Source organism: Alosa pseudoharengus, unplaced genomic scaffold (genome assembly GCF_046254945.1).
Source record: "Alosa pseudoharengus isolate Yale_2024_CS ecotype anadromous, Long Island Sound unplaced genomic scaffold, YU_APseudo_1.1 YU_APseudo_1.1_scf_22, whole genome shotgun sequence".
Lineage (NCBI taxonomy): Eukaryota > Metazoa > Chordata > Actinopteri > Clupeiformes > Clupeidae > Alosa > Alosa pseudoharengus.
The window spans coordinates 8,560,721-8,587,086 of record NW_027468680.1 but is presented as its reverse complement, the minus strand read 5'-3'; the positions used below and the strand labels follow the sequence as shown (position 1 = coordinate 8,587,086).

At 39.5% G+C, this 26,366-nt stretch overlaps 1 protein-coding gene across 1 annotated transcript; it reads left to right on the top strand.

The window, feature by feature from the left end:
• The first annotated feature begins 563 nt into the window (after positions 1-563).
• LOC143139527 (potassium channel subfamily K member 17-like) lies at positions 564-11,019 on the top strand. The gene is made up of 5 exons (XM_076300110.1): positions 564-764; positions 7,478-7,592; positions 8,975-9,141; positions 9,294-9,462; positions 10,805-11,019. The coding sequence occupies exons 1-5, from the start codon at positions 564-566 to the stop codon at positions 11,017-11,019; spliced, it is 867 nt and encodes a 288-aa protein (XP_076156225.1).
• Positions 11,020-26,366: the final 15,347 nt, after the last annotated feature.

Below are 26,366 nucleotides of genomic sequence, written 5' to 3'. Positions count from 1 at the left end.
TCTCCATTGGCCACACCTGGGAGGTTGTTACTAGTGTCTGCGGGTAGTTTGAGCCTATTTACCACTACGACACCACAACCAAATACTGTGACTGATGGTGTTTCATAGGGATATTCATTTTAAATGCAATAAGTTCACACGCCGTTTTAGTCATACAGAGTGTGGTAATGATGAACAGTTTTGAGGGGGGGCTGCAATGATGAACTTTGCTGAAAGCAGATCATAATCATCATACTGATTTTGGTACACAATCTTTCCACTATTTACAGGTTGAACTGCCAGCAGTGTCATGCATATTACCTTCTCAACACTGAGAATTTGCATACATGGCCACGGAAGGCTGACATCAGGCTTGTGGGCACTGAAGATGATTTGCCTGTGGTCCATTTTCCAGTCTACCAGCTCTACAGTGGCTCATTACAGCACACTCAGAGGGAAAAAGTCTTAGGGGTCTGCACCATCAGAAAACATCTTTATATATATATATATATATATATATATATATATATATATATATATATATACATATCTCCATTACCAGAAGACCGGGAGGTTCCATTAGAATGGAGTTTGTGCCTAGGTTACCCTCCATCCTTCTGCTGGGTGTGGTGTATGTGGCGTATGTGTTGATTGGTGGAGCAGTGTTCTGGAGACTGGAGGGGGAACTGGTGGAACAGAACCAAGTTCTGCTCAGAAAACAGAAGAGCAGACTGCTGCAGAGACTCACCTGCTTGGACATCCAGGGCCTTGAGGAAGTGGGTCAGGTGAGGACACGGAGATGGAGGGGAAACAAAAATAATTGGTGCTCACTATCTCGAGGCTGAAACCAACAGCTAGAACAGTCAGGCAGCTACAGTGCTACACTCATGACATGCACCCAGAGGGTATCACTGTAGCTGCCTGTAACCTGGCTGCAGGTCCTGGTAAATAGCTGGGAGAAATAGCAAGTGTGATTAAGGACATGCCGAGATAGACACAGATTAAGAGAGACAGAAGTGAAATATGGTGTTTGAAGTTGAAAAGTTGAAGTTGAGGAAGGATTATATAACCTTTTAGCATCATAATATGAGAGAAACTTAAATTGAAGCGGTGGAATGAAAATACAGAATGGGGACCAACTTATCAACATAGAACATGGATGTTGTTCATGAAAATGTTCATGCTTTCTATATTTAAGATGTTTACCAAGAAAATGTTTTAACTTCTCAGGGGGAAGATTAGATTAATTTGTGGAGATATAGCATCAGACTGCTAAAAGTGCTTTGAGGTGGAAAAATAATGAAGGTCTGAATTTGTGATGTATGTGGAAATTCTTTGATGACATAATTCCCTTCAGCATTGAGGAATATGGGCTGGTCAAAACAAAGTTACGAAACTGTTGTAAGGAATGAGCACAAACCAATTCTCGTCATATGTATGCACAACTCTGCTGACCTTGGACACAGCTATGAACAAGCAGCTATGAAATGGACTGTGTCAATATTTCCATTCCATTCTAACACGTTTATGAGACATTTCAAATTGTAGCACAGCTTGAAACCTTCAGAAAAGTTTTGTGTGTGCATGAGAGTGTGTGTGTTTGTGAAGAATCTTCTACAAAGGAATAGCTCCAGTTGGTGTACTGAATAGTTGAAGGCAAAATTATTCAATTGTATTGTTTTTTTGTATTTGTTTTCTATATATACTGTACTTGTTGGTTTTAATTCGGTGCAGACATACATTTTATATATCATCTGAAGCCTGACGAAGCTAGTATAAAATACAGACACATTGTACATTGCACACAGTGAAAAACCTGCATGCACACTGTTAGACACAGATTAAGATAAATGCATTCAGAGCTAGACTGAAGTTAATTAATGCAGTGTTTTTCAACCACTGTGCCGGGGCACACTAGTGTGTCGTGAGAGATCATCAGGTGTGCCGCAGAAAATGACCCAAATGTCACTCACTGGTCCAGAAAAGCAACTGTTGCATCAAAGAATTTATAACCACATGCTCTCATTGATTGTATGATTGCACTATTTGTGGTATGCAGGCATTGTACAACGGGGGCCCCATATCCACACTCTAAACCCGAACTAGTTGCCATTACTAGAAAATTGCGTGGAAACCGATTGCCTTAAACCATTCTAGTTTTTACAAAACATAAAACTAATTAGTTGGGTCAACTAATAACCTTATGTTCATGCTGTAGACAAATTAAGCTTACATTAGTAGTCTTTACTCAAAATCTTTAGTTCACTTAAATGATTGTTTCAGAAGTTGCAGTAGCACCAAGACAAGTATATTTACACGAAAACATATGTGATATTGTTATAATCTGCCATACACACCCATTGGAATACTAAAGTAGCTACCATGACCTAACTGTCCGAAAGACTATCTACTAGCATGCTAACAACGAAGCTAACTTTACCTTAGTTGTGTCAGGTTGAGTTAATCATATAAACAAACATTTAGCTAACTACCTGTCAAACTGAACATAATTTTGGGTTATTTCATCAGAATTTTCATTTTTCACCAAGTTCATCAGAAAGTTCACCCACCATTAAAGGAACACGCCACCCAATGTCAGTAGTAATATATGTTCTTACCTTAACTTTCACGAGTTGAGTCATACCTCTCCCGTGTCCGTACGTGCACTCAAACGCTCTGGTGCGCGGCTGGACTGTGTTAGCATGTTGCTATGCTAGCGGGCTTTGACGGCAACTAAGCGTAGAAGTAATCAAAAACATCCACGTTTTACCGACTTAAATACAGTTGCACGAGTAGTTGATAGAAATGCTACGGCCACGCAACATGAAAAGTGGCGATTTTCCAAGCGAATAAACCGGAGAACTACAATGTGTGGCGCAATAGCACTTGGGAGTACTTCGACCTAGCGTAGTATTGTTAACACCTAATTGTAGATCCTATCCACCACAGAGTTTAGAATCCATGCTGGATCGACCCTCAGCCTCTCCCTCCCCTCTGAGCGAGAGAGAGGCACACACACTAGAGATGCGCTGATGGGCTATTATTTCAACCATAACTGCATAGCAAAACTTATCATCCATCAGCCATCCATCAACACCAAAGTTTTTTGACCAATCTTCGAAACGGCACCCGCCCACCATCCGCTGGTTGTTTTAATGTAGGGGGTGATGCGCTGCTGACGTGAGGCTAGAAAGCCCTTGCCTGTTCTAGGAAGACTGATCCAATGCAGCAAATATATTAAAAGGCTAAAGTCGTACATTGGCTATGTTGTAGCCTATCCAAGCAATTTACAAAAGATTCACTGAACAAAAATGCTGATGTGGTACATGAAAATGTAGCTAAAAATGTGGAGAATGCAATGCAATCAAGCATTTTGGACGATATATTTTCACAAGCTGGCAGAAAAGGCAACAGGCCGATGTGCGTTTTATTTGGAGACTGTTTTGCGAGACAGAGACTGAGTTTGCTGCTGATATTCTGGGGATAGGCTACAACATAGCCAATGTACGACTTTAGCCTTTTAATATATTTGCTGCATTGGATCAGTCTTCCTAGAACAGGCAAGGGCTTTCTAGCCTCACGTCAGCAGCGCTGCATCACCCATATAGCCTAGGGGAGAACCGGCACAATTGTAACACTTTTTTATTTTTCCAATTCAAACTCGATTTACACAAAGACGATAGACTTGAGAGTTGTGAAATTTGACCAGAACAGAGTCGTACATGTCTACTCCATGAAAGTTGAAACAGAATTTAAAAAAGATGTTATAGTTTGTCAATAATTTAACTTAACAGCCATAAAAAAGTGCGGTACAGTTGTAACAGTAGCGTCATGAATGTAACACTAAAATCGTGAATCCTATAACATATTTTAACACAAAACAGTGCTGTGTTAAACAAAGAGCATCTGTTTTCATATAAAATCAAGAAAAAAAGTCCAAATGTATGACTGTTAAAGCTAATTTATTGCATTATTGATTAGCCATTGCAGACCATATTACGGTGTTATGCTAGCTCACAATAACCTTTAAATATGCTTATTTTGGCCATATCCACTTGATAAAACCAGTAAATATAGTTGATAAACTGCTTATTTCTTACATGTCTGAAGCATTTGGTCCAACAGTGATATTTCAAGTTGCTGTGTTAACTTTAATTGGGTGATGGCGGCACAAAAATCATAATCCATAACGCAATGAGAATGTTCGTGCATTCTCGATAAAATCAGTTCATCTTGCCATAGAGACTGGTGTTACAACTGACCCGCACAGGTCATGTTTTTATTTTCATTTAATTGCATGTGCTGTGACTACATAAATCAAATAGGACTCATGTTAACTTGAAACAGAGGGACTGAAGATATGAATGACATGTGATTGAAGTCCACACGCTCAAATTTCACAAAGCAAACTTAAACAAACAGTTGCGGTTAAAAATAAATAAATTGCGATGCTTGAATTTTGCACCTTTTTGCTTAATATCTCTGGTCATATTTATAGTAGACCATTCATATTTGGATGGCTGTAAGATTATACACAATTACATGATATGTGTCTGTTTACGTTTCCGTAGCTACACCATATCTTGAGAATTAAACACTGTTACATTTGTACCGCTGTTACAATTGTACCAGTTCTCCCCTACATTAAAACAACCAGCGGATGGTGGGCGGGTGCCGTTTCGAAAATTGGTCAAAAAACTTTGGTGTTGATGGATGGCTGATGGATTATACGTTTTGCTATGCAGTTATGGTTGAAATAATAGCCCATCAGCGCATCTCTAGTGTGTGTGCCTCTCTCTCGCTCAGAGGGGAGGGAGAGGCTGAGGGTCGATCCAGCATGGATTCTAAACTCTGTGGTGGATAGGATCTACAATTAGGTGTTAACAATACTACTACGCTAGGTCGAAGTACTCCCAAGTGCTATTGCGCCACACATTGTAGTTCTCCGGTTTATTCGCTTGGAAAATCGCCACGTTTCACGTTGCGTGGCCGTAGCATTTCTATCAACTACTCGTGCAACTGTATTTAAGTCGGTAAAACGTGGATGTTTTTGATTACTTCTACACTTAGTTGCCGTCAAAGCCCGCTAGCATAGCAACATGCTAACACAGTCCAGCCGCGCACCAGAGCGTTTGAGTGCACGTACGGACACGGGAGAGGTATGACTCAACTCGTGAAAGTTAAGGTAAGAACATATATTACTACTGACATTGGGTGGCGTGTTCCTTTAAATGTAGCCTATTTGTCACAGCAGCAAGATGCATGGAGTCATTCATGTCTCGTGTGGACTGAGGAGAAGCAGGAGGAACGGTTGATGGGCAGACTTTTTATTAGTGCTAGACCCCTCCTCTGCCTATATTTCACTTAAATAGTACAATCAACTAATTTATTTTAGTTATGGCATAGGGTTTTCACAAAACACACAAACATTAGTAGTGACCACCTGAAATATTTAATTCAATTAAATCTGGGTAGTATTCACAGAATCATCACATATCCAGTTCATAACAACAATTAAATTAGATATAGTCACCTACAAATGAAACAGAGGGCGCTTGTTTTATTGAGCAGGTCTTGCAGCCATAATAAGGCCATATCTGTGTATTAAAATTTTAGGCTATGGTAGCCTATGTTTATTTTGTTCTTCACACAGGATGTTAGTGTTTTGTGTGACATTCAAGTGTCAAAAGTGTGCCGTGGCACAAAAAAGGTTGAAAAACACTGAACGGTTTGGTTATAGCTGACCAATAGTATTGTATTTATGTATTATCAGGCCTAGCAGGTTTTTGTTTATCTAGGCATGTTCTAGACCAGTGTTTCTCAAACTTTTTCAGACCAAGGACCACATAACCAAAAAAAATACCCTCACGGACCACCTAGCTAAAAAAAAAGATTTCAACAGTGTATTACACAACAGACCTACTCACCGAACCACCTTGCTTATTGTCTTTGCACCTTGCTTATTGTGTCAGAGGATTCATATGATTTAAACTGGCATAGCTTACATAAGCAGTGTTGCAGAACTGTTTGGATTTACATACAAGTTGGATCAATGTTGCAAACAACTCATCTATATTATATTTTACCACGTCTGCTTGCGGACCACTTGGGGTGGCTTGCGGACCACCAGTGGTCCCCGGACCACACTTTGAGAAACACTGTTCTAGACAACACATCAATAGAAATCGAAAGTGGCTGTGGTAAATAGTAGAAACGCCTGCAAACGTCAAAGAATTACAGTCAGAAGAATGTAAATTTATGCACAGCAAAGGTAGGCCTAAATTAATTGTTTCCTGACTGTCTATGCAGTTTATTATCAATGTTTAAAGGTTAGGCAAAGTAGGAAGCAACGTTAGGAATCCCTGATCAATGTGCTTGGTTATATGATTTCAAAGTTAATGCAAAGTCTATGCCCTTTATGATGCTAAGGTTGGTAATGTTTCCCAATCTTGAGGGGCAAGACTCTTCATGAAGTGAAACCAGGCTACATGTTTACTATTGTGTTGCTTTACATCTTCTTCTGTAGATGTAAACAGACAACAGTCTGTAAACATTTTGGAACTGAGCTGAGACCAGTGGCTGTGAGAATATGGTTTTGAGAATAAAATGCTGTCACACTCTTGCCTGATAGGATTTCAGCTGCTGGACAGTCTTAAAAATCATTCCATGATGCATCTACTCTGAACTGCAGGCTGGCCATTTAAGCACCTAAACTCTTATTGAGCCATACTGTTGTAATATATGCAGAATGTAGTTAGGAACTGTTTCTTATGAAATATTCAAAATGTTCTCTGAAAAATAAGTTTTTGGATGACAGCATTTGTTTTTAAAATTGTTAATTGTTCCTTTTCAGATGTGCAAGCTGCCATTGCCAGTGAACCCTGATATAATCAATGCTGTCTTTTGAATTGTGCACTAACAACAAGTTGGATGGTCCATATCCTCTTTAGCCTGGAGGATACAGAGTCCATGATTTGCAAAAAGAATTTTGATTGGTCTAACCACTGGACAGTTTTCTCTTTGCCTCAGTCCATCTTAAATGAGCTCAGGCACAGCTAACATGATGGCATTTCTGTATCATGTCTAAATATGGTTTGTTCTTTATAATTTTAACCAGCATTTCTGGATGAAGTATCAAATTGTGTTCAAGGAAAATTGTTCTCTGAAGTCTTCCTGAGCCAATACAATAACTTTCTCAGAAACAGGTCTGTTTTATAATGCAGTGCCATCTGAGGCCCCAAAGATCACAGCCATCCAATATTGTTTTTCAGCCCTGTTCCTTGTTAACACAGATTCTCTGAATATGTATTATATACAGTATTATGAAATCTTCTAATGCTGTATAGGCTATTGAATGCATGCAAGTCAATATAAAAGTGCCGTTGTGGACACAGTAGTAGCCTATTCATTTAAACGTAAATCCTACATAGCCCCATTAAAGCTTCAACAATCACAGGACAATAAAATATATGTTTTCTTTTTTATGTTTTGGGCTTAGTTAATCCAGTCAGCATCTAAGTATGGTCTTAGTCTGAAGAGCAACTCCACCGCTGATGGCTTCTGGAAGTTTACAAGCTCCTCGGTCTTTGCTGCCACTGTTGTCACCACAATCGGTAAAATGTCTTTATGATGGATTAATTTTGTACACACAAACTTGAACTACACCTGAATATACAATATTTTCCTGTGTATTAGCCACATTGTGTATTAACCACAGTGCCCAATAGCCCAATGAATCACAATCAGATTGTGCTTTAATCATAAAGAAGAATGAAGAGAACAAATTCATTCCTATATAGCCCGCCCCCATGTATTAACCTCATAGCTGAAGACATTTTGCAAAATCAAAAACCTTGTTTAGAAGTTGGGAAATTATGGGTACAGTACTTAAAGTTCATCCCACATACTTGAATTTTCGTTAACACTTTACTTGACGGGTGAGTTCATAACACATTCATAGCAGCTGTCATAAACTGCACATAAAGCATTCATGACTGTTTCATGAGACATGACTCAACATTCATACCAAACCTTTCATGAATGTGGAAGACAGATCGAAGTCCAACAATCGCAAGGCAGCATTGCCGTTTTTGTTCCTTTCCCTATTTGTGTAACCTGGAAACCATTAATTGAATCACTCCAGCCTTTGTAAATATTTCATGAATATCTTATGAAGTCTACATCAAATGTCACTTTAATATACAAGTTGTGAAGTATTCAAAATCACAGAGTTTAACACTGGGAGGTAAACTAGCCTACATTTAGCTGACCCGTATTTGTGTAACCTGGAGCGGTTGGACATTCAGTAGCAAAAAATGAGAAATCATCTGCAAAGGTTACATCATAAAACAAATACATTTTTATGAAACAAAAATTATTTGCTTGACCATGTTCTGACTTTTTGGCACTGGAGTAGCCTGTTGACTCAGATGTGATGTGATCAGGTAAGAGATTTGGAACAAAAATGGCAATGCTGCTTTGCGATGGACTTGTTGGACTTTTATTTTGACAAGTTGTTGTCATTCTGTCTTCCACATTCATGAAAGGTTTGGTATGAATGTTGAGTCATGTCTCATGAAACAGTCATGAATGCTTTATGTGCAGTTTATGACAGCTGCTATGAATGTGTTATGAACTCACCCGTCAAGTAAAGTGTTACCGAATTTTCTTTAAAGTTTTGGTTACATTTTACTTGACAGTATCGACATAAGAGTGACATGACACTGTCATGAACGTTTATGACATAACGCTTCTGTTATTAAGTGACATTCGGTTTTTGTCATAACAAGTTAGGTTTAGGGTTAGGATTAGGTTAGGGTTAGAGTTAGAAGTTAGGATTAGGGTTAGGATTAGGTTAGAAATTAGGATTAGGGTTAGGGTTCATATGTCACTCATGACACTCTTATGTCGATACTGTCAAGTAAAATGTTACCAAAGTTTCTTTACCACAGTGATTCTCATAATCATCATTGTTTTCATTATGCTCATATCATAGGTTATGGAAATATCAGTCCCAACACTATGTATGGACAGATCTTCTGTGTTTTTTTTGCTTTGGTGGGGATACCTCTTAACGTGGTGGTCCTCAACAAAGTTGGCAAATACATGCTGTCCATTGAGAGAAGACTTTGTGACTTCATTGAGAAGAAGACCAACCGCAAAGTGAGCTTAGTAGTTCTCATTTGTTTATTCATAACTCTATTGATCTTTATATATATATAATATATATATAAATTTGAAAACAGGCTACCATTTACCAAAATACAGTTCATTTTTTGCCTGAATCTTAAGAACATGTCCTTAATTTCCCACAGAGGTGTGTGCGGGTGCTAGTCCACAGTCTCTCATTTGCCACTTTGGCAGTGTTGTATTTTGTGGCACCTGTGATGGTTATTCAGCAGTATGAAGATTGGTCTTATGCCGAAGCAGTGTACTACTGTTTCATCACTCTCAGCACCATTGGCTTTGGAGACTATGTTGCTGGTGAGTTGAACTAATTTCATCATTCACAGCCTATTATTTAAATGATGAACAGGCTTAGATGCATAATCAGTGTCTTAAAGGAATGTTCCGGACCAAAAACAACCTAGGGTCTATTTTCAGAAGCTAACAGGTTCAAAATGTTGTTTGAGAGCATAATTACTTAAATTGGTGGAGTTTTGAGCAAGAATGTTGTTTGCATTAACACTAAATTGTCTTACAATGCAAGTGCCTAGGGCATAGAACTATATTTTTCACCACTGACAATGTTCAAAATAGAATGACACTTCTACAGACAAACCTCACCACTCTACCACAGAAGTGTCATTTTATTTTGAACATTGTCAGTGGTGTAAAATAGTTTGTTTTTGACGTGAGTGTATGCCCAGTTCACTTACACTGTAAAACAATTTGGTGTTAAAGCAAACGATGTGCTTGCTCAAAACTCCAGCAATTTAGGTAATTATGCTCTCAAACAACATTTTGAACCTGTTAGCCCTCCTAGGTGGTTTTTGCTCCAGAACATTCCTTTAAGGTGATGATGATAACACGGGGCAACTTTTTGAGCAATGTTGCTGGGCAACCATAGCCTGACGAGCCAGACCCACATTAAAATGTAGGATCTGGGCACTCACCGTTTGCAGTGCTCAGTCTGAGGGGCAGGATAATCGGTTGTCTTTCAAATTCCCTCTGCACGCAATAGGACAGCGCTGAGTCCCATGCGTTTTCCCACTAGCGGAGCTAGTTGGCTAGTTCAAACTTTTGCCAACTTAAAACAAGCTTAACTCGTGTCACACTGTTGGCCAACAGCAACATCCGTCTTCTTTATTTTCAAGTAGCAGGGAATTCAAGCCAAACCGTTGCAACTCTGCCATCAATCATTATGTTAAGCCCGCCTAACGACTCTATACACGATTTGATTGGCCTGATAGAAGTTTAATTTTTCGAGCTCACAAGCCAACGGAGAGTTGCTAGACTAGCCCTGGAAGCAAATGTAATTTGCTGCCGCTAGGGTGCATCTAGATTTCTAGGCTAGGGCAACCACATAACCAGTTCCATTTATCCTGATTGGATGATCATTATGATTTGCCAACTGATGAGTAAAGTTATCCAGAAAATAACTTGTTGCCCAATATCAATGGGAACATGCCAGAACCACAATAATGAAAAGCATTGCCCAACAATGCTCAAAAAGTTGCTCCATTTAGCCTATCGTCAGGTTTACAGTTTATGCCTGGTCCCGAATGTAGACATACACAGCAATTTGAAGTTACAATCAGTAGCTGAAAGTTAAGTCAAGATTTGCAAAGCTATTATAACAACCACTTTTCTCCCTTTCTTTCAGATAACAATCCTGACCGCTATTACCCAGAGTGGTACGGAGCCATCATGGGAGCCTGGATATTCTTTGGCCTCGCGTGGCTTGCCCTTCTCATCAACCACAGCATTGAACTCCTTGAACGATTTAATGGCTACATGAAAGAGAAGCGGGAGGATATATCTTCATCATCACAGGGCAGCCAGCAGGAACAGACCCAGGCACCAGAAAAAAAGTCCTAAGTGACAGTATAAATCTAGAAAATGCAATGGAGATCTCCTTTGGGATAACAGTCTATTGTTTGAGAGTGGTTTAGATAAATAGATAGATAGATAGATAGATAGATAGATAGATAGATAGGCCTACTTGATCCCAAAGGGGAAATTCAAGGTCTCATACAGACATCACACACAACATGCACTTACAGCAGAAAAAGTAATATAAGTATATAAATATAAAAAACTCCACTGCACGATAGAGACAGTAGAAGACAAAAAAAATACTAAAATACTAAATACTAAAAAAAAAACTAAATCAAATATCCACATAGTGTGCTTAAGGTCGGATGATCAAGCATGAGGCTCTTGCAATGATAAAGCAGGGACTGAGCCTGTTGTTCCATATGCATTGTAAGGTGCTCTACGGTATGGTGCAAATAAGTAAGTCCAACAGTGCAACAGTGCAAGAATAAAGTCTAGTTTTGTAGGTTGTAGAGCAACAAATAGAAAGGCCACAAGTGCAGCTTGCTAATTGCTTTAAAGGAACGCGCCAACTTTTGGGGAAATTAGCTTGCTGTTCACCCTAGTTAGACAAAACGATACATACCCTTCTCCTCACTGATTCCGCCAGTTAGCCTATAGCTAGCCTATGGCTAAAAGGGAGCTAAAGACTAACTGGTGTAATCCACTTCCAGTGAATTATGGTAAAATAGACAAATAGGTTAATAATGTCAGATTGGGTTATTGCATGCACAGAGAAGAAAAGGGTATCTAACTCTGGGGTAAACAGTATGGAGAATGACATAGTGGGCCAAACATAGTTTAGCCTTTTTAAGACTAAATAGATACTTTTGTCATAATATTTCTATATCAAGATATACAATAAATTTAGTCTTTTATAGCTTACCATGGTGTACTTGCATAATCATGTAATGACCGGAGTCAAAATAAACATGTCTTCAGGGGGACATCTCAAGTAAACATTAATTTTGTTTTCCAGTGATTGACACATGGAAAACTATTGTTGTGACAAAATATAAATCTGTCACAGTAACATGTTACAGTATGTAACGTGCAACAGACTAAAAACACAACCATTCAAAACTAACAGATTATATGAATAGCACAAATGGGAATTCCCTTTGCACCCTAAATAGGCATGATGTTCTTGGAAATATAACAACCATCAAACTGTGTAAGTATGAAGATCTGATATAACACCAGTAAAATGTATAATTGATTATATTACAATAGGAGTTGAATTGAGTTCATATATCCAAAATGTTTTAATGTCATTAAAAAAAATCAGTCAATAATCAATACAATATATACAATATATCATAATCATTTTCTTGCCCATCTGTGTGAAGGCTATTTTCTTCCTTTACTGTAATTGGAAAGGTGACGAAAAAAGGTTAACTAATCTTACTTTGTGTGGACAGCAACATAGTTGAATACATAAAAAAACATAAATCTGTGCATTTCCACGGCAACATTTTTGTGTGAAATAAATGCACTGTTCAGGACTCACAGTAATCATGTTTTTTCATTCTGTGGGTTACGACTACTATTCTTGAATCGGAATTCATGGGCTTCTTGATTTATTGTTTTTTGGGTAGGTAGCCTATGGTCCAATATAACAATAACAATATAACAATTCTATAGTTTATAGTTTTATAGAAATAACAAAAAGTAAATTAATAAATGAAAATATAAAATGCTGTTGAAAAATGTATCAGATACACTTTATTGTGCCGATGGCTTGTACTGAAATGGACAGCAGTAGTTATGTCATTCCACCACAGCGGAATGGTGAATGAAGTTGAGTCTCAGCTGTGATTTCTTGTTGTGGAGAAAATCACTCATCAAAAAGAGAAATGGGAGAAATGTTGCAATGAAACTGACAATGGCAGTGCTGTCAGTAGGGGGCAATAATTTCAAATATGTTTACTGTTAAATTGAGTAAAAAAAATTGAGTGAATGGGTAAGGCTATTTGCACCCCTGGTACAATTAGCAGTGTATGCTATTCGTACCCGGCTGGTGCAATAAGAAATGAATTCTATTCGTACCCCGGTGCACACAGCAATGTGTCCTATTAGTACCCCGTCTGGTACAAATATCAATGTATGCTATTCGTACCCCGGTGCACACAGCAATGTGTTCTATTAGTACCCGTCTGGTACAAATATCAATGTATGCTATTCGTACCCCGGTGCACACAGCAATGTGTTCTATTAATACCCCGTCTGGTACAAAATTTAGTATATGCTATTTGCACCCCTGTGCATTTATTGTGGCATATTGATCACACAATGTAATATATATATATATATTTTTTAAAACAAGCAACATGTTTTTTTGTTGTTATGTAACAGGGTGTGAATAGCTCAGCTGTGTAATAGACACCTCTGAATAAGGTATGCTGTTTGCATCAATGTACAGTTAGAAGTGGATGCTATTCGTACCCTGGTGTTTATAGTACTGTATGCTATTTACACCCTGGTGCATGAACTAGCTAATTGTTGCAATCAAAACTATTCGTACCAGGGGTGTAAATAGACACTCCGAATATGAATTCAAAACATTTTGTTCACATTTATGGATTCAATTACCTGTAGTGTTACATTATGAATTCCCTTTGTTACATATAAATTGGCTCAGCAGAATGTACAATGTTGGCCCAAACTTCACAATTCTACAGCTGACCATATAGATAAAGTTGGGATCAGTTGTTCAAAATTAAGGAATCTTTTTACAGATGATCACTTGTGAAAGGTTCTCTAGACATGTTTATGGGCAGCCGTGGCCCACTGGTTAGCACTCTGGACTTGTAACCGGAGGGTTGCTGGTTCGAGCCCTGACCAGTGGGCCGCGGCTGAAGTGCCCTTGAGCAAGGCACCTAACCCCTCACTGCTCCCTGAGCGCCGCCGTTGTAGCAGGCAGCTCACTGTGCCGAGATTAGTGTGTGCTTCACCTCACTGTGTGCTGTTTGTGTTTCACTAATTCACCGATTGGGTTAAATGCAGAGACCAAATTTCCCTCACTGGATCAAAAAAGTATATATACTTATACTTATATACCTTGTTTCTGCCATGGGTTGGCATGGTTTGAGTGTTGAGTGTGAAGAGAGAGGGAGAGGGAGAACTGTGTCTCTGCACTGGCTGCATGATACTGATCGTGTGGTGAGCCGTGTGTTTACATTTATAAGTGCAGTATGTCTCAGTCAACTGTAACTTAGTGGTATGCCTTGGATGCTTCTTGTGTAGGTGTGTCTGTGTGTATGTGTGTGTGTGTGTGTGTGTATACAGTATCTGCTAGTAATGCCAATACTTTGTTCTCAAACTGTTAAAGGTACAGTCAGCGATCATACGCAATTTCAAGCCCATAACATTGTTTTTTTACATTCAGCAATCATCTCCTTACAATCCACTAGCAGCCCGTTCCGTGAGTACATTGTAAAAAAAATCCGGTCTCTGTAGGCAGCCCAGGGTCTGAAAACTGGAAACAAACAAAGTGGGGGCAGCCTGTCCCCCAAACAAAAACAAAACCCTGTGTGGAGTTTCTCTGGGAATACTGAAGGGCAGGGCCGGTTCAGACCTCCATGGGGCCCTAGGCGAAACCTGCTAAGGGGCCCTCCTATATGAGGGCCAAAATGTAACCATTTTTTATATATTATCTGACACCTCAGTGCTCCCAATACAATCATCTCACCCCAGTTTAGATGTCACCAAATATAGGACCTTCACAGCTGTAAATGCCCAGTTTTATGGTCTGGGCTGTTTGCTTTTGATGCTTGCTGTACATATTCCCTTACAAAAAATTACTGCAGTTTTTTTTAAGTACAGTTTATTTATAGTAGGCTATAGTGCAGTAGCCTAGTATTGTCATGTCCAAAATTCTGTATTTCTGTAGTAAATTACAGTACTATGCAGTACAATGCAGTTTTTTTGTGTGCAAAACACTGCATTCCCTGCATAAGAACTGTAAACATTTCCTCCAAAACTGCAGTTTTGATACTCAGAAATCTGCAGTTTGACAATTGAAGTAGCCGGTAACACTTTACTTGACGGGTGAGTTCATAACACATTCATAGCAGCTGTCATAAACTGCACATAAAGCATTCATGACTGTTTCATGAGACATGACTCAACATTCATACCAAACCTTTCACGAATGTGGAAGACAGAATGACGACAACTTGTCACCAAGTAGCCTAATGCAGTTATTGTTTTATAAGGGTCTGGTTGTGCTAGTAGCCTACTGGCTGAGGCTGACTGTTCTTCACCTGTGTGTCTGTAGTAAGCTATTCGCCAAAGACATAGCTACTGAACTGGCTCCCCCGATTCCCTTCAATATTTTTTATTTAAAACAATAATTTTAATACTTCATATACCGGTAGGCCTAATTTACAACGTGCATCTATTGGCCATGCAGCACAGCGAATCAAAGTTACTGTAATATGTTAGGCCACTTTCCATTTTGCATATGTTTAGTTGTAGGCTATCTAAACCAACTATAACACCTCTAAAGCCCGTTCCATCACTTCAGACCCTTTTAACACCCCCCATTCCCTCAGCCAGCAGTGAACACACACCGATGGTTTCTCATGCAGCTGGTGAGATGCCATGCCTTCTGATGGCCTCACACACACACACACACACACACACACACTCACACACACATACACACATACACACACACACACACTCACACACACACACACACTCACACACACACACACACACTCACACACACACACACACACACACACACACACACACACACAAAACAAGCTTGACTGAAATATTGTAAAACTATTTACGTCTTTTAAAATTTATGGGAAGAGTGAAATCACCGATTAGTTTCGACGGGTCCTCACATGTTTCTGCTGAAAAACTGCTAGTTTCATCCCGAGCTGTACGTTACCATGAGCGCATTTAAAGATGCAGTGTTTTTTTTCTTCTTCTTTTTTTAATGTCGCCCGCGTTCAAAAAACGGAACATGCAATTTTCACTACTTTGTGAAGTACCATGACTGGGAAAGGCTGGTAAGCAAGCCGCAGACAGATCAGGGGATTCACTTCCCTGTTATGTAGGCCTGCTGTAGGCTAGGTCAGCAACACGTGCTGGAGAGATGCGTGTCGACATCAAACCATGGAACTAACTAACACAAGTTTACCCGACTGCTGTTCCTGCTGTTCAACCTGGTGAAGTTTCTTCCGTTTTTCATGCACTGAATCCTAATTTGATTCCATGTTCATCTTCTTAATGTATGATACACTGTTGCTATAACTGTATACAGTACCTGTGTGTCACTAGCTGACACTAGCTGTCACTGACTCAAGGGGAGGGGGCCTTCATTAACTTGCGGGGCCCTATACGCAACTTGCATAGTGTGCGTATAGGGAAAACCGGCCCTGCTGAAGGGAGCTACCGCTCTGGTGTGTTTGTTTGGACCTTTGTTAAAAAATATAATGCAATCCAAATGCATGTTACAATTAATAAGAATATATGGAACAAAAAAGTATTGTGCACATGAACAACCTGCAATAGCATAATGGTGAACCAGTGATCCTAAAACCCACAAAGTAACATGCAAGTACAAGGGCTTATATATAATGAAAGTAAGACCTACTACTTCAGTCAGGACCACTTTGTCAAAGAAATAGCTTTTATTCACCCTTTGCACAATATTACATTTGGCGATATGCCCAGGGAGAGCAGCAAAGATAAACCCCCATAGGGTACAGAATAGAGCATCAACGACAAACATTGATAAGTCAGAAGTATAAGGAGGAAATGGGGTGGAGGTGGGTTGCAAAAAGGGCTTGCAGAGAAGTGTCAGGCAGAAGGTAACAACCAAACCAAACAACTTTGACAAAATTTAGGAAATCCTCTTGAAAGATTAGATTTTGAGTAAAGCTTGAATGGGGGGCATTAGTTAAAAGACAAGAATATTTCCCAAATCTTATCAAAGTTGTTTGGTGTAAGGAAGGAGGACCTAAGGCAGCTTAGATAAGGCGTTCTGAATGATCTCCACCATTTAAAGAGCAGAAGATGATCAGCGGAGCAGCCAGCTGGGCAGACAGCTGGCCAATCAGCTGGACCGCTCAGGGAAGCTGGCAAGACTCTATGGCCTGCCTGAACGCTATGCTACATAATGAGAATGTCGAAATAAATGCTAAGACAACAATGTTCAAAAACATATGGGTAAAGTGTTATCTCTCATTAGCCGAGGATAGCTTATAAATTGTGCATGTTATTTCCTATTTATAATATGATGTTGACATTGTTTGACAATGAAGAGTAACAGAATGGAATATTTTCCCAGTACTGCAAGAGCTCTTCCTTTACAGATGATCCACATGGACATGTGCCTCCAAAAAGCTTTGAATGCGACATGTTATATTCCAGCTATTTTCTGTTCCATTTTAGTCAACATGCATGTATTTCATTTGATTCTTACGCCCCTGATAGGAAACCTTTGTGAACTACATGTAGCACCTCGGTTATTCAGACAGGCTCCATCACTTGACCAGCAAATCTCAATATTGTTGTACTATTTTTTGACAACTTGACAACTATTTTTTGACAACTTTGACGACTTGATTGACAGGAAGGATTATCAGTGATGCCGTTTGATGGTATTTCTCTTATAGCAGCAACACTATACTGTTACAAGAAACAACCCTAGTGACTACTGTTAGCAAGAAACTACCTTGGTAGTATGATATCATATATATATATATTTATTTTTTATCTTTGACCCATAAAAGGTTTGAAGGGCATAGAAAGAGAAAGAAAGTTGCCAATCAGAAAGCAATATTTGTATGAGGGGGTTCTAAGGAACTAGGACAACATATAAAACAGGTGATTTGAAACCTTATCATATCAGTTGCTAAACATTTATGACACAATTAAGTCATGACCTTATCAGCAAAGAGTTTCTCTGACTAAAGTTGAAATGGCTCAGCTGAGATCCTTATCTGACAAAACACCTGATGACCGAGCTAAAAGGAAAACAGGACAGAAGCTTAGCACTCTTCTCCCTCCATCTTCACCGTGTGTTCTACTTTCACCACAACACTCAGAGACATGATGCAATAGTCCACTCCCCCTTTTCTACCCCCCCCCCCCCCACCTCCTTTTCCTCCCTCCAGAAGATTTCTGTATCCTGGAAGTTGTGGGCCTTTCATATTTGTCTTTCACATACTTTCACCCCCCTCGTCCAGAAAATCAGACACCTGAACTCATGTACATATTTACCCTCTCTCTCTCTCTCTCTCTCTCTCTCTCTCTCTCTCTCTCTCTTATTACTTATTAAACTCTGTATTTCACAAACACGTTAACTTGGAACTTGGATATCCTTGCCAACTGATGAGATGACTATGGTGATATACCACATCAACCAAGCAAGTAGGCCAGGGATGACAGTAATCATTAGCTTACATGGAAAACAGTGTTGGTATTATGTCTAGCTCAATGTCTCCCCAAACCAAGTGACTCTATCTGTTATATTAGTTATCATTTGGGTGTTTTTGGCAAAGAGGTAGTCTACAAATATGAAGTAAATATTGTCCAATGGACCACCAGTATTATTCTGAAAGATAGTTTGATTACAGTTTTTTTCCAATTGCTAAAACACAATTTTGCAAACTAGGCTGGTTTTTATCAAAATCCACACACAATTCACAAAACCACACACCCAAACGGCAAAATACCTCATATATCCTGCAAAATGAAACACTGCAACATATAGCATTATTAATACCAAACATTTGCACCACATGGCACACACTTCATTCACCAGATTTTTGTATAAGCAACTACACTGTTGGGGATAATGAAAAGCTCTGCCATAATACTAAAATAGTTTAAATTGTAGAAAGTTTTCCACATGCATAGAAATATTTGCAGATACAAACACATCCTTTTGAAACAGTATTATTTTTTCCACCAAACAAGTCAGTGCAACATATGCACATATATTGACCAATTAGCTCATGTAGTGTCATTTTGAATGGCAGTATTTTGAAATGGCAAACATTGTTGTGTCTTATGCAGAGAACCGTGTTCAGTGCATTTAAATTGCAATTGCAAAATGTGTGTAAAGCAGAAAATGTGTTTAGACTTTTGGAGACTTGAGAAGAGGTTTTGCTCTCTGCGTGTCAGTTTAAATAATTGTGCTATGCATGTCATTTTAGTGTGTTAGCAATAGGAAAAAACTGTAATAAACAATCTAAATGCTCTTTGTTGAAAGTTGAAAGAAAGTAAAAGCTTTCAAGAAAAGGAGAGACATGGCAGAACATAGTGACATTAAAGACTACCTCTCTATCTGTTACTTCTCAGCCTGATAAGAAATTGACCAGAGCTCTTTAATGATTAAGCCACCAAATTCATGACAAACCACCAAAAACTTTAGTGCACGTATTGGTGTCACAAGACACTAGTTGCAGCCCCCTGGCAGGTAGCCGTGTGTGTGTGTGTGTGTGTGTGTGTGTGTGTGTGTTTATATGAGCGAACAGAGGGGTGTGTGAGAGCGAGGCTGTGTGTGTGTATGTGTGCCTATGAGCATGTAAGAGACAAGGGGGTGTGTGAGAGGGAGTGTGTGTGCGCAGGACCACTAATCAAATGAGCGGCTGAATAAAGCCCGGTGCTGTTACTCCACTGCTGTCTTGTTTCTGTGTGCTGACTCTTCTGTCACATGACACTTACTTTACTTACTTACTGCCCTTTATGCTTCCTGGTCACATGACACGTTTTCTGGATTTTCCAATCACCTAGAAAGGCAATGGCATTCATCGCATTACTTCTTTCCTGGGATATTTTCTACTGTATTCCGTAAGCATGGTACTCAACAGGCACATCAACAGAATAGCTGGAAAATGGTTTAGAACATTGTTGAATTTGAAAGTGTAGTAGTAGTAGGAGTATGACTAGGAGTAGTAGTGCATGCATTTAAATGTATGTATTTATTTATTTATTTACTTATTTATTTATTTAGCAGATGTTTTTGTCCAAAGTGACTTACAGAAGAGTACAGCATTCAAGCTACAGTGCAGGGGAGAACTTAGCAAGGAATTATTACTGCATTTGTCAATACTATTACTAGGATAAGAGTGCGGACATTATAAGTACTAGTCAAAGTGTGGAAGGAGGAGAAAGTGGTAGAAGAAGGAGGTATAAGAGGGAAATGCATGTTAGGTCTGCCGGTCTAGGTGTGTTAGAAGTGTTAAAAGAGGAGGTTTGCTGGGAAAAGTTGGGTCTTCCAGAGCTTTCTGAAGACAGAGAGGGACGCCCCTGCTCTGGTGGCACTTTGCAGGTTGTTCCACCATTGGGGGACCACAGATGAGAATAGTCTGGATTGCCGTGTGTGCAGGGGAGTGCCAGACGACGCTCCTTGGAGGAGAGCAGGGGTCGAGGGGCTGAGTAGTGGCAGTACACATGGGATGATGAAATATTATAGCATTGCAGTATATGACATCTGCAATTTGTGATTAGTAGTGCAAACAAGTATTAAATACTAATATTCTCAGGGCTGAAATAAACTCTCACTTCAAAGACTTTCATGTCTACTCATGTATGGTAGAGAGGGAAGCAGAGATGCTAAATTTGGCTCACTTAGTAATAAATAAACGATTACTGTTAATGTTAATACTGTCATATTTTGCACTCTTTCGCTCGAGTTTAGCCCTGTGAAGACTTTTTTGGGAGGGGGGGGGGGGGGGTTAGGTGAGGCAATAGCAAGTGTGCGTCACAACACACACCTTTCACTATGACAGCGGATGACCGCGATGTCGCTGACCTCAAAGCAGAAAACTGTACGAGTCCAAACACACAGTTACTAGCTATATAGCTTTATGCAGTACAGTTATCCCAATGACAGTATCCATATAAAATGGAGTGTCATAACAACACCGTCCACACAGACACACACGAAAGGAAAGAAGAAGACGATGAAGAAATAATTCAATGGAGTAATAATTGCTATGTGATCTTTTAAAGAAAGTTATTGTGGCAAAGTATGTAGGCCTATACATGACAGATACACAACTAACATGTGGTACAGAACAATATTGACTAGACTAGGTGGTTGTGCTCACGTGCACACGTTTATCTCCAGCTAACAGACTCCCCGGTGGATCTATAAGACTGGTGCATGCTCTCTCCTCTCTCCTCCCCACAACATGTACACACGAGCCGAGTGGTGTGAAGTACTTCTGTGTTTTTAGGCATCGCGCCAAAGTAGACAAACAGTTCAAAAATTATCATGACACTGTATGTGTAGTAGTGGTGACGTTGCTGAACACCATATACAAAGACAAAGACAGTTTGTCAGGCATAGCAACGATGACCAGTGGGGTAGGATTGGTGAATAATGTTATCACCCCAAGCGATGCTCACAGTGCAACATGCTGAACTGCATGGGTCATGCGTGTAGATATGAAGACAGATTGCACGCACAAACGGAATGATTAGTAAAAAAAACACACAAAAAAACCTGTTTGCAAAAGTGGCACCTGCTGAAGTTCAAACTGTGCCAAGTTTGAGAAGAAATGATGAGGAAGGCATGCCATGCAAAGCTAGCAGAAACATAAACACATAAACCGACCCTTCTCCAATTACAGTAATAGGATTTGCATTTCCTGAAGGAAATACCAGTACTGGCAAAGTAAATAAAGTAAAAAATAAATAGAGCATTTAATGCAATCCAGTACATGTGCAATCAGACAGATAAGAGCAAAGGAAGGCAAAACAGGATTGAAAGAGAAGGAACACTTTACTCTAAACCTGCAGTCTATAATGTAAGGCAATATATTGACATACATAGACAGCAGTAGGCCTGTTCAAAATTGATTTCTGCACATATTTTAATTACAATATGTTTATCAAGATGCACCCAATGTTGAATATACTTCAACTATCAATTTCATTTTAATTTACACTATTTCAGTCATATGAATAAGTCAAGTGTTCCTGTGAATAGCTGTATGTGTTTGCATTAAAAAATAAAATTCTACTTTTATTTCTTGTTATACATTGGAAAGCCTCAAGGATGGAAATTTGTGAAATTTCTGGAAATTTGTGATTTGTGCGTCATAACCTCACAAAAGTTACTTATTGCTCTTTTCACACACTACCAAGCCCACATATTTAAAGGACCACAATGGAAATAAGCCCTCTGGCTTTGTTTATCATTTTGACCAATAATGTACAAAGACATTTTATTTATTTATTTATTTATTTATACTTTTTTTTTTTATAAGAAACATCCTTTGTACAATAACATAAATAAAGAATTTCAATCAATCAATCAATCAAAATGAATTTACAAAGAATTTCAGCCAATCAATATTGGTGGCAGACAATGAGTCTAAAGGCACTCTCCAGAGACTAGCTTGAACTTGACCATTGATTCCTAAGTGCAAGCACTAAGAGAGAAAAGAGAAAAATAAACTTCTGTTGTAGGAAGAAACCTTGAGCCACACTGAGCGCGCAAGTGAAGCTTTCCATTTGCGGAGGGTAAAAATTGTTTTAGAGACCTGGTTTATCTGCCGCTATCATGTCACATCATGCCGCAGCCAGTTCTATTGATTATAGTAGAAGCTAATTGTTGCAGCATATGCTCCACAAACGGAATGCATGTGTTGTGTGCCCGGTGCCAGACTCAAAAAAAACTTGTACATCTCAAGAACAGACTGAAATTTCACCACATATGCCCAGCCTTAGCTTCAATTATTCAGCACAGATGTGTTGCGTGGAACCGCACGGAACAACCCCAGACTCCAACTCACAGCACCTCGGATCGGGAGTCGAGCATGCCAGCAATTGAGCTAAAAGCGCAGACTGTTAGCTCTGTCACTAGCAGAACTCTTAAGGTGTCGGGAGAGAGTTTTACACAATGCACATACTGCACAGCTACGTACTGGCTACCGTTACACTCACCCCTCTAAACCTCACTCCTGATCCAGGTCACGGCACAAATTATTACGTGTTGTGCTAAACCACGTGGCTCAGCCTTGCACTTGCCTGGACTCGAACCCGCAAAATGCAGCACCTCGGATAGGGAGTCGGGTGGGAGGTTTGCACAATGTACGTATTGCACAGCTACATACAGTACCAGCTGGCTAACGTTACACAAACAGGGTATCTGTTCGGAGGTGTTGTGGGCCTAATTCAACGAAACACTGACGAAGGTAGATGCCTGCTTGATAACCCCACTGAAGTGAATCTGTCGGTGATGTGTTTTTTTTCTGCTTTGTTTCTGCATGTTGTGCCATGAAGGAGAGCCTTTACGGATCCTGAGTACAACATGGAAAAGCATTTGTGACTGCCGCCAGCCAATTGTGTAATGTTGTTGTATCTTGCATCCTGTTGTGTAATTTTAGATAAGCTTGGTGGTTGATTGGCCTCTGTGCCAGCCAGTGTTGTGCCAGTTCACAGCTTTTCTGAACTAGTTCAAGTTCAGTTCATACATGCTCAAAGTGAACAGTTCACGTTCAAAGTTAATTTTAATTCTGACCTAGTTCAAAGTTCAGTTCATTTTACTTTTTTCGTGAGATATTCAAATAAATACTTTTTTTCACATTATTACGAGCTAGAAATCACTATACGTTCTTTGAAGCTGCTCATTGTAGATATTTGCTCATGACACTGCAATTGTGGGTTTCTTACCAGGTGATGAAACTTGCAGCAGTACAGACAAGGCAGACCAGTCTCCGTGCCATCACTTCCACTAGCCTTTTTTTTTTAAATTGCAGCGCTTTCTCTCACTCTCGTCATTGGTCTGTCTCTCTCTCTCTCTCTCGCTCCTCCAGCCCTCCGCGCTCTCGTCGTTGCCTGCTACTCGGCGTTGCTATGCCTACCCCGCTCTGCTGCAATTCATCACGGGTAACGTTGTGCGGAAGCCAGTGCTATTCAACTATTCTCAGCCGGACACTACGTTGCCCTCAATGCATTGTGCACACAATGTCAAAACCATTTCTGTCTGGTGATACATGATTTAAGCGGCACCAGCGAGAATACAGGAGGGAGGAACTTTCTCTCGTTGCGTTTCAAAAGAGAAAACAAATGCCACTCAGTTTTCAATGGAAAACAAATTCCAACGTTCATTTACAGTGATGTCTGCCGTTCATGACACATAATGTGAACTAATTCACGTTCAAGTTCTTTATTAAAAAAATGTGTTGCGTTCAGTTCAACGTTCACGAAAAAATGAGCGTGTTCAATGAACGCGTTCTTTTGAACTCGTTCACGCACAACACTGGTGCCAGCACATGTTGTACCGTGAAGCAGGGACTTTACAGATCCTGGGTACAACACATTTGCATTTGCCACAAGCCAATTATACATTGTTGCTAAATCTTGCCTCATAATTTAGGTTTGGTTGTTGATTGGCCGCTGCATAGTACAAGGAATTTAACACCTTTATATGTCTATTTGAAATGTGCCATTCTGTGCCATTCTATTTTAATTCATCCATTTACATTTAAAATCTCGAGTATTTTCTATTTCGTAAATCTTCATTGCTTTAAGATCAATGCAATTCATGAAATACCATGAATAAATGAAACCTTGGTGGGATGTTGTCCTAGCAGGCCTTTGTGCTTCATCTACTGTTTGTGTAAAATCAGAAGTTAAACAGGAAGTGACTTATCATGATAATGCCCTGGATTGGTAGACATAACAGAGACAGGTTTTTAAAATCCACCAGGCCTCTCAATTTGTGAGCTGAATTGGTCACTTGGATGTCTGAGGAAGGGCAGTGTGTCCCGAAATGTCACATGTGGTGAATAAATAGATAAAATTATTGGAGCTCTAGTGTGCAGACTTTTTTTGCCATTTTTATTGTCGCTTTTTGAGTCCAGCACCTACTTTTTAACATTCAGATGTGCGCACCCTCTTCTACATTACTGAATTGGTCACTTCCCAGATAAGAGGCTGGCAGATCACTGTCGGCCCACTGGGGGCAGATTTGGCAGTCCGCTGGCGTTTTGCTCATCGGTTTTTCTACAGTCCACTGGCGGGTTGCCACCAGATGCCCCAATATTTTGCCACTTGTGGTCAAAACTCTTTTTCATTTATTCAATTATACTTCATTCATGTGTTATACAAAATGTTAAATAGATAGTCTTTATTATCCCACAGGGATAATTGTTTTCACTGGTCTTGTCATGTTAATTGTAAACAAAAGATAGTCAGAACACCCCATAGCACATTGGGGCTAATTCTCTACTCTAACTCAAGTGCAAACAGATCAGACAAACGCTTACAGAACAGCAAATCACATGACATAGCCCAACAGACAGGCATACAGATTTAGTCCCATCACAGAACATGGGTATAGCAGAAATATTATAGACATGAATTACGCTAGATAATTTATCAGGACACTGAATTAGTTTGTTGAGTACAGCAATGGCAGAAGGGACAGAACTTTTAAAACTATAGCTTTACCCACTCTAATCACTGGTGTAATGTTCAGTTGTATGAGTTTAGTCTGTTTGCTATATGCTATTGGTAGAAAAACGAATTCTAAAACTGAGGAACCAAATGAAGCTTTATGCGTAGGCCTATGTGAATTCTTGTTGTGCTTAATCATAATCAGTGTAACCACAAACAGGCCTTAGGCGTAGCTGTTGGTTGGCTTACATAGTTGTGACAGAAGTAGCCTGTGCCATTGCCAATCAATAATAGATTTACGGGTTTACCAGAAGTGATCTCATCTGGTAATTTAGTTTTTCAGAGGATAAAACGGTTGTAGGCTACCCTATGAAGGAAAATCTCAGATGGGAATAATCAGAATTCTTTTCACTACAAATAGGCTTATGTAATTAAAAACCCTGCAAGGTACCAGAGACAGTAACACTATGAAGACTATGCAGCAGAGTGTTGCGCATGACTTCTGATGGTCAAAAAAGAGAACTCAATATGAATATTAACAATATAGGCATTTTGCTGAAGAACCACATGACTTTTTATACTAGTCATAAATCATTCCATATTATTTTCGCCTGAAAAGTGCATAAGCCCTTTTTTGTACTTTCAAAACTTTTCTAGGCTACTTTTGTGAAGTTTGTATTTTGGTCCCAGTCACATTAGTCCAAACTGTTTTCATTCTTACAATAAAGGCTATGTGTCATCTTACTGAAAGAAAAACGTATCAAACAATAATCTAATCAGGTTTATGTAATGTGTGCATGTAGAGTGCACAAGCTTGAATGTTTTATTGCAGAAGAGCGACGACTAAAGACTATTGTTCGCAGTGAGAGAAGTATCTCTCGACTCATCTGCTTAAGGCGGTTGAATGGGCGGGTCAGTCCCTGCTCCCCCCCGAGCAACAAGCTACAATTGCCAGTCGCTCTACCCAG

Coding starts and splice junctions, on each gene's coding strand:
- LOC143139527 (XM_076300110.1), top strand. CDS start 564: ATGGAGTTTGTGCCTAGGTTACCCTCCATCCTTCTGCTGGGTGTGGTG. Junction 765..7,477: donor GCCTTGAGGAAGTGGGTCAG/GTGAGGACACGG, acceptor TTTTGGGCTTAG/TTAATCCAGTCAGCATCTAA. Junction 9,463..10,804: donor CTTTGGAGACTATGTTGCTG/GTGAGTTGAACT, acceptor CCTTTCTTTCAG/ATAACAATCCTGACCGCTAT.